The sequence below is a fragment of the Oreochromis aureus genome, linkage group 3 (assembly GCF_013358895.1).
Source record: "Oreochromis aureus strain Israel breed Guangdong linkage group 3, ZZ_aureus, whole genome shotgun sequence".
In the NCBI taxonomy this organism is placed as follows: domain Eukaryota; kingdom Metazoa; phylum Chordata; class Actinopteri; order Cichliformes; family Cichlidae; genus Oreochromis; species Oreochromis aureus.
The window spans coordinates 44,522,137-44,530,862 of record NC_052944.1 but is presented as its reverse complement, the minus strand read 5'-3'; the positions used below and the strand labels follow the sequence as shown (position 1 = coordinate 44,530,862).

Here is an 8,726-nt window from a genome sequence, read left to right as displayed (position 1 = left end):
AAACCACCATCCTCGGCACAGTCAACAAGATTCACCGGAAATTCTCAATCCGCTAGATACACAAATCGCAATGAATTCACCACTCAGGTAGGCTGCAGGTCTTTTGTGGTTCTATGTTTATGTGTTTCATTGTGTGTAAAAGTGCTATGGAAATAACAATTTATCTTATTTCTTAGGTATTTTCATCCACTGCTGCCACGCTGACGGCGTATGCGGCCAAACGGAAGAAGACAGTCTACAGTGGGGCAAAAAAGTATTTAGTCAGCCACCGATTGTGCAAGTGCCCCCACCTAAAATGATGACAGAGGCCAGTAATTTGCACCAGAGGTACACGTCAACTGTGAGAGACAGAATGTGAAAAAAAATCCATGAATACACATGGTAGGATTTGTAAAGAATTTATTAAGTAAATCAGGGTGGCAAATAAGTATTTGGTCACCTCAAACATGGAAAATCTCTGGCTCCCACAGACCTGTAACGTCTTCTGTAAGACGCTTTTCTGTCCCCCACTCGTTACCTGTATGAATGGCACCTGTGCGAACTCATCATCTGTATAAAAGACACCTGTCCACAGCCTCAAACAGTCAGACTCCAAACTCCGCCATGGCCAAGACCAAAGAGCTCTCGAAGGACACCAGGAAATGTATTGTAGACCTGCACCAGGCTGGGAAGAGTGAATCTACAATAGGCAAGCAGCTTGGTGTGAAAAAATCAACTGTGGGAGCAATCATCAGGAAATGGAAGACTTACAAGACCACTGATAATCTCCCACGATCTGGGGCTCCACGCAAGATCTCATCCCGTGGGGTCAAAATGATCATGAGAACGGTGAGCAAAGATTCCAGAACCACACGGGGGGACCTGGTGAATGACCTGCAGAGAGCTGGGACCAAAGTAACAAAGGTCACCATCAGTAACACACTAAAACGGCAGGGAATCAGATCCCGCAGTGCCAGACGTGTTCCGCTGCTGAAGCCAGTGCATGTCCAGGCCCGTCTGAAGTTTGCCAGAGAGCACATGGATGATACAGCAGAGGATTGGGAGAATGTCATGTGGTCAGATGAAACCAAAGTAGAACCTTTTGGTATAAACTCAACTCGTCGTGTTTGGAGGACGAAGAATACTGAGTTGCATCCCAAGAACACCATACCTACTGTGGAAACATCATGCTATGGGACTGTTTTTCTGCCAAGGGGACAGGACGACTGATCCGTGTTAAGGACAGAATGAATGGGGCCATGTATCGTGAGATTTTGAGCCAAAACCTCCTTCCATCAGTGAGAACTTTGAAGATGAAACGTGGCTGGGTCTTCCAACATGACAATGATCCAAAACACACCGCCGGGCAACAAAGGAGTGGCTCCGAAGAAGCATTTGAAAGTCCTGGAGTGGCCTAGCCAGTCTCCAGACCTCAACCCCATAGAAAATCTGTGGCGGGAGTTGAAAGTCCGTGTTGCTCGGCGACAGCCCCAAAACATCACTGCTCTGGAGAAGATCTGCATGGAGGAATGGGCCAAAATACCAGCTACTGTGTGTGCAAACCTGGTAAAGACCTATAGTAAACGTTTGGCCTCTGTTATTGCCAACAAAGGTTATGTTACAAAGTATTGAGTTGTATTTTTGTTATTGACCAAATACTTATTTGCCACCCTGATTTACGAATAAATTCTTTACAAATCCTACCATGTGTATTCATGGATTTTTTTTTTCACATTCTATCTCTCACAGTTGACGTGTACCTCTGGTGCAAATTACTGGCCTCTGTCATCATTTTAGGTGGGGCACTTGCACAATCGGTGGCTGACTAAATACTTTTTGCCCCACTGTATATTCTTAGCAGCATGCAGAGCGTGGTTCAGACTGATAACACCACCAAAAGGAAGCCAAACACTGTCACCCTTTACAACACCACAAAGTGTGCCGTGGATGTGATGGACCAGATAGTGCGGGAGTACACGGTCCGCAGAGGAACACGGCGCTGGCCAGTTGCCGTGTTCTATAACATGATTGACATGGCAGCACTGAATGCACATGTGCTGTATCAAGCATGCAACGGGACGCAGGAAAGACGGGTGGACTTCCTGGTGGAGTTTGCAAGAGAGTTGGCTAACTCTCATATGGCTGGGAAGAAGGCAAGAAAAGAACAGTTGCTTCGGACACAACCCTCCACACCTAGCCCTGCAAAAAGAGCCACGTGTCAGGTCAAACACAAATGCAAGAACTATCATGCCACTGTGCGATGTGTTCACTGCTACAGATACACATGTGGTAAATGCAGACTACAGATACCATGGCAGTGCCAGGATTGTGAGTGATTGCTGAAAATGTTGAAATGTACTCACTCACTTTTATTGTTATTTGTAAATATGGGTACAAATGGTTTTTTATTTTTGTTTTTTTGTACTGTTTTATCAATAAATCTCAGCAACAAAGGAAATACACCCATGTGTGTTGATTTCTCCCTAAGGCAAACTGAAACACAAGTTTCCTTGTGGCTCAGGAAACTAACCACTCCAAGTGGTTCAGCATGGCCCCACCTTATTTACATAACAAAAGCAGCTGTTCACAGGTGATTAAGGATATTAGCTAAAAGCCTACCAGCCATTTGGCTCGACGGTGGGTTTTATAGGTAGAAAAGCCAAATGGCTCTTCTCTGGGACTTCTAGTGTTAATTTCTTTAGTCAGGATAAATTCATTCACCTGCATGGATTAGCTAAACGAACTTTACAAAACAAGTTTCCCCGACAGCCGAGTGCACATCTTAGCTAGCTAGGTCTCCGGACCTAGCTATGGACGTTAATTATGGATTAGCTTACAAACACGTTTAACGTCCAGTTTACTGAAGAACACCTCAGGCTGTCAGGTTAAAACAGTTGGTCGTGTTTTCGTAACGTAAACGCTGGCCCCCCTCTCAGGACTCTATCTGATATTCCCGAATAGAGATACGTATGTTTCTCCAAGTCTGCAGCTGCCAGTCAAAGCTGTTATGATGACGTTATACCCCAATTTAACATCACCGCGGTAGGAATTAGAATAAAACTTATGGGAAAGGAGACCCCTTAGACATAAATCACTGTGATGAGAACTATTGATAACAAAAGAAAGAAACTTTGGAAAAAATTTATCTGAGGAGAATTAATTTAGGTGGGGTTTATGACCTATACTGCAGCCAGACACCAGGGGGCAATAGAGACGTTTTGGCTTCATTTTTGGGGAGCTGTGGCGTCGTCCTTGTTTTCTACAGTCATTGGTCCAAATCAGAAACAGCTCAGGGCAATGAAACATGTCTATCCTCCACAATATACAGGCCTGTGTTATTTAGTTTTTATACTTATATGTATAAATGATCGAATGTGATCAAACTTTTCAGATGAAAAATTACAATAAATGCTACAATTCAAAAGTTCAAACCTCAAAGACATTAAGTTTACAGTCATATATGATCAAGAAAATCAAGAATCTTCACAATTCAGAAACTGGAACCATTTTAAATATGACTAAAATAATTAACAATCATTAATCAAACAAGCAATTCTCTAATCATTGACTAACTGATGAATCACTGCAGCTCCAATATATTGTTGCATTTGACAACCCACTACAGCAACTACAGAATAAAACCACTAACCAGACTGATGAAAGATTTCAAACATGCTGAATATGAAGAGTAGTATCATTTAAACTCACATGATTATCAGCCATAAGAACAAATTCAGATTTATATTGATGTAAGGTATATAAATGTAAGTACAGTTTGAATCAGTGCAATATTATTTTCACACATCAATGGACCACTGAACTTCTCAGCTTCTAAAATGTAAAGCCTCATTTAGAAACTACACAAGTACATATAATGGTCAGGGATCAACATGAACCCATCTTCTCTGTCTATTTGAAATGAATCAACTCTGCAGTGGCCCCATCTTTCCAAGTCCAAAGTCCAGCATAGAGCGGCTGAGTGAATGTGGTCTGGACTCTGTGGAGGAGAGTCATGGTTTCAGAGACGCTGTAGAAAGACAGAATACCTGCTCTGTGATCCAGGTACACTCCTACTCTGGAGGACCGAGGACCTGAGAGGACAGTTTGGACATCGTTGTGCAGAAATATATATCTGTTTGTGTCACAATATAATGCCCAAGATCTGTCATTGTTTCCAAATAAACATTCATTGCCCGTCCCTGCTCTGCTGATATTCTTGTATGCAACTGCTATACGAACTGCTCCACCTCTCCACTCCACCTCCCAGTAACAACGCCCAGTCAGACTCTCTCTACTCAGGACCTGATAACATTCAGTGAATTTGTCTCGATGATAATAAGACTGTTTGAACATCATGAATGTTACTTTTCTGTTCCCATCAGATAATAACAGATGTGTGTTTGCTGTGTTTGGATCCAGTGTGATTTCACATGAACATTTTAAGAATTCAGCTCTGGTCTTTGGCTCTGTTGGTGACAGTAAAACATCCACTTCAGTGACTGTCAGTGAGATGTTTGTCCATTCCTCTCTCAGAATGTCCTGTAGTTTATCTCTGGTCTCTGACACAGCTGCTGTCACATCCTCAAAGTACCTCAGAGGACGAAATTTGATACTGGATGAGTGTGTAGACTCACTGAGTGCTGACAGTGAGGGGTAGTTGTGTAGAAACTGGTTGTGATCCTCTGTGTGTGAGAGCTGCTCCAGCTCGCCGTCTTTCCTCTTCAGCTCAGCGATCTCCTGCTCCAGCTTCTCCTGAAGCTCTTTGACTCGACTCACTTCAGTTTCCTGCTGGGATCTGACCTGCTGCTTCACATCAGAGCTTCTTTTCTGGATGAGACGGATCAGCTCAGTGAACATCTTCTCACTGTCCTCCACTGCTTTATCAGCAGAGCCATTGATGGCCTCCACCTCCTGTTGAAGCAGCTTCACATCTTTCTCTCGCTCCTGGATTCTCTGCTGGATGTTTAGTCGTCTCACCTCGAGCTCCTTCTGCTTCTCAGTCCTTTCTGCTGCAGCTGGGACTGTTTCATGGCCTTTATGTTCATCCATCAAGCAGAGATAACAGATACTCTGCTGATCAGTACGACAGAAAATCTTCATCACCTCATCATGACGAGAGCAGATGTTCTCCTGGAGCTTCTTGGAGGGGGCCACCAGCTTGTGTTTCTTTAATGGAGCTGCATCATAGTGAGGTTGGAGGTGTTTCTCACAGTAAGAGGCCAGACAGACTAAACAGGACTTGATGGCTTTCAGCTTCCTCCCAGTGCAGAAATCACAGGCCACATCTTCAGGTCCAGCATAGCAGTGATCAGCTGGAGCAGCTTGGAGTCCAGTCTTCTTCAGCTGCTCCACTAAAGCTGCTAACATGGTGTTTTTCTCCAGGACAGGCCTCGGTGTGAAAGTCTTCCTGCACTGAGGGCAGCTGTGGATTCCCTTACTGTCCTCTTCATCAAAGTGGGTTTTAATGCAGTTCATGCAGTAGCTGTGTCCACAGGCTGTAGTCACCGGATCCTTCAGTAGATCCAAACAGATGGAACAAGAGAAGGTTTCTCGGTCCAGCTGAACTCCTTTCTGTGCCATTTCTCCTCTCAGTGTCAGTGACTGTGTGAGTTTCTCTTCCTTATAACGGAAACTAGTTGGAGCTGTGACCTCAACATCATGTGTTTCTGCAGTGAATGGAGCCTGTCAGCTCTTACACATCATCACATGTTGGTTACACCCAAGTGCAGATCTGAAGGGGAGGGAACGAGGAAACACGTGGACAGAGAGGAGGTGCTGTGTTTAAGAGCAGGAAGAAGAGGGAGGGTTATCAGGCTGTGCTGTGCGCTGTGAGTGGTTTGAAAGCGATAATGTGTGTTTGGAGTTTTTTCTACCTTTAAGCTTGACTTTTATGCTTGTTTACACTTTCTTCTATATAAATAAACTTCACTTTAGAAATGTCAGAGTTCTCACTGAAGTTAACAACAGTCCTTCAGTTTTGTTCAATGCAGGGGGATAATGATCCTAAACATACTGATAAGACAGTCACTGAGATAATGCTTATGTTGCATTTAAGTTTATGTTCATTTGAAATTGTTTCTTTCCCTCAGATAGATATTTGGCTGTAAAAGGGCCAGAAATCATACTATAAGTGAATGCTTTTGCTGCTTTTTTTTAAACTATAACCTCAGCTTTTTCTGGTAGTCACTTTACATTATTGTATTGTTATGACAATGGAACAACAGTTTAAAGTAAAAAAAAAAAAAGAATCTGTTTTTTCTGATTGAAGTGGAAATTGATATATTCAACAGGAACACAATGTAACATAACATCAACTTTAAATATGAACTATACTAAATATCCACAACAAAGTTTTTGAGCCTAGCCCTCTCAGGTTTTTAAATCTGCAGGCCATTTTGGGGGCGGTGCTACTTCTCCACCACCTTCTGCCTCGTCTGGTCCTGCCTCGTCTGGTCCTGTGCCTGTCACACCGTCAGCCGGTCCATGTCCTGTTCAGAGGGCACATTCACGTCTAGCATGGCTGGCTTGTCCACATTCGCCACCTCAACATCGTCGGCCAATTTCCAGGCCACTGCCTGGACATCATCGCTGTCGAGGGCTGCCTCCTGAACTGTGTCGCCACCACTGCCTTCTGGATGGTCGGCCTCCAGAGTTTTGATGCCTGCACTGCTGCTGCCTTCTGTATGGCCAACATCCGGACCTGTTCAATTATGAGGTAATGAGCCGACGGCCCCCAGGCCGACCCCCTGAACTTATGAAGTGTTCCTTGAGCTCCAGTCTTGTTGGTGGACGTTCTGTTTTGGACTGTTCCCTGTGCTCCTGTGCCCTTGATGAACATTTTGCTTTGGACTCACTTGAGCTACTTTGAAGTTTACGTTTTGCCTCAAAAAGTCCAGCGTTTGGGTCCTCTTCTCCTGCATGCAGAGCACACAGCATCACAGGTATGTTTTTTAGATCAGCATCAGCATAGAGGTTTTGTCGGCATAATTAAAGCTACAGCTGCTGTCACTGCTGCTGATATAGTTTCTTGTTGATATTAAAGTTGGTCTCTGAGGTTTAAGCTGATCAGCAGCTTCTGTAAAAGACAAAATATTAGTTGCCGATTGTTCATGTCTGAAATGGATATTTGCAATGCACTTATTGAATTTTAGTCACAAATAAAAATTCCAGCACAAACAGTTTACAGAAGCTAACAAGTCAATTTTAGCAACTCAGTAAGAGCTACGCAAAAAAAGGTAATTAATCAGCTTACCGTTGACATTGAGTCGCCAGTCGCCAGAGCTGAAATCATAATCTGTCCTCACTTTACACTTGGTGACAGTGGTAAGGAAAAACTCCCTTTTAACAGGAACAGCAGAACCAGGCTCAGAGATGGGCGGACATCTGCCTCCATTGGTTGGGGTGAGTGGATGAGGGGGGGAATGTCTCACACTTAGATAAAGCACTTGGAGCATGAGACTGTGGATACAAATTTGTATGCTGAGAAATCAGAGTGATAAAAAGCTAAAGAATTAGTGATGTTCGATTCGTGAACGAATCGTTCAATACTCGAGAATCACTTTACTGACTCGTGAATCATGATTCACAAGCCCAACTGACTCGCTGACTCATCCCTGTTGCTGTTAGCAAACTAATTCCATTAGTAGAAATATATCTAGCTTATAATTAAAATTGTGGGGGAAAAAAAACAACAGCCAGTTTCTTAACAAAAGCATTTCTGCTCTGAACTGGAAGAAAAAAACCCTGAGTAGAAACCTCACATCAAGAAATTAGCTCCTCGGTTCACTGTAGCATCGCTCAGCTAACATGCTAACAGCACATTTGAGTTACTCACCCCCTCCCTTCCTGTGCTGAATCGTAGAGTAAGCGAATCACTCACTCACTCACCCCCTCCCTCCTGGCTCACAACTCAAACGAGTTGAACGAATCACTCACTCACTCACCCCCTCCCTCCCGATTCACAGCTGCTGCTTCTTCTTCTTCTTGGTTAGCAACCAACGTTAAGGTGCATTAGCGCCCCCTGGCACACAGCTCAGTGGATCCTCGTGCTTCATACGACACACTCACCCCTCCCTCTCAGTTCTCAGCTGTTGAAACTCAGAGCGTGTTACCGTGAAAGAGTCGCTCCTTCACCTAAGATGAAGTCCGAAATCTCAACAAAAGTCTCTCAACAACACTAACGACCAGGACCAGGGACCACAACGTTCCCCAGTCCCCCAAACCCCTGACAGGTCATCACCCTCCCCCTCCCTTTCTCCCTCCTCCCCACACCTGAAATTCACTGAGGAGATGATGGAGCGGGTCAATGCTGGGCTCAGATCTACCCCCCGGCCCAATCTCTTTTTCTCCCCCATAAACCCCCCACCAGAGCAGCCAAATGTTTGTCATTGAGCCCCGCCCCCAACAGAGCAATCAAAGTTACATTGCCCAGCCCTGCCCCCTTTAGTCCCTCCTTACCACCTTCATGCTCTGTCTCTGCAGTCTGATGTGTGATGTGTGGAGGGTCTGGGCTGCGAGGATTATGGCAGTGGTGACTTTTCCCAGGAGAAGCTGGGACCCTTTTTATTAGTAGGTTTTAAAATTTATGTACTTTTACGTGACAGAAGGAGACATGTGGCCTGGTCAAAACACAGAGAGCTGCACTCTAAAAGATCTTTAAATATAGTAAACACACCTCGTGTGCCACAGACTGCTCCCAAACAAGAGGGGGCAAATAATACCTCTAAAACACTTGAGTTGGCTTTATT

The 8,726-nt window shown here is 44.3% G+C and overlaps 1 protein-coding gene across 1 annotated transcript; it reads right to left on the bottom strand.

The window, feature by feature from the left end:
- Positions 1-3,385: 3,385 nt before the first annotated feature.
- Positions 3,386-5,607, bottom strand: LOC116329592 (tripartite motif-containing protein 16-like). Its single transcript, XM_031751637.2, has one exon. It carries the CDS (start codon positions 5,557-5,559, stop codon positions 3,889-3,891), a length of 1,671 nt encoding a protein of 556 aa, XP_031607497.2. The 5' UTR covers positions 5,560-5,607; the 3' UTR covers positions 3,386-3,888.
- Positions 5,608-8,726: the final 3,119 nt, after the last annotated feature.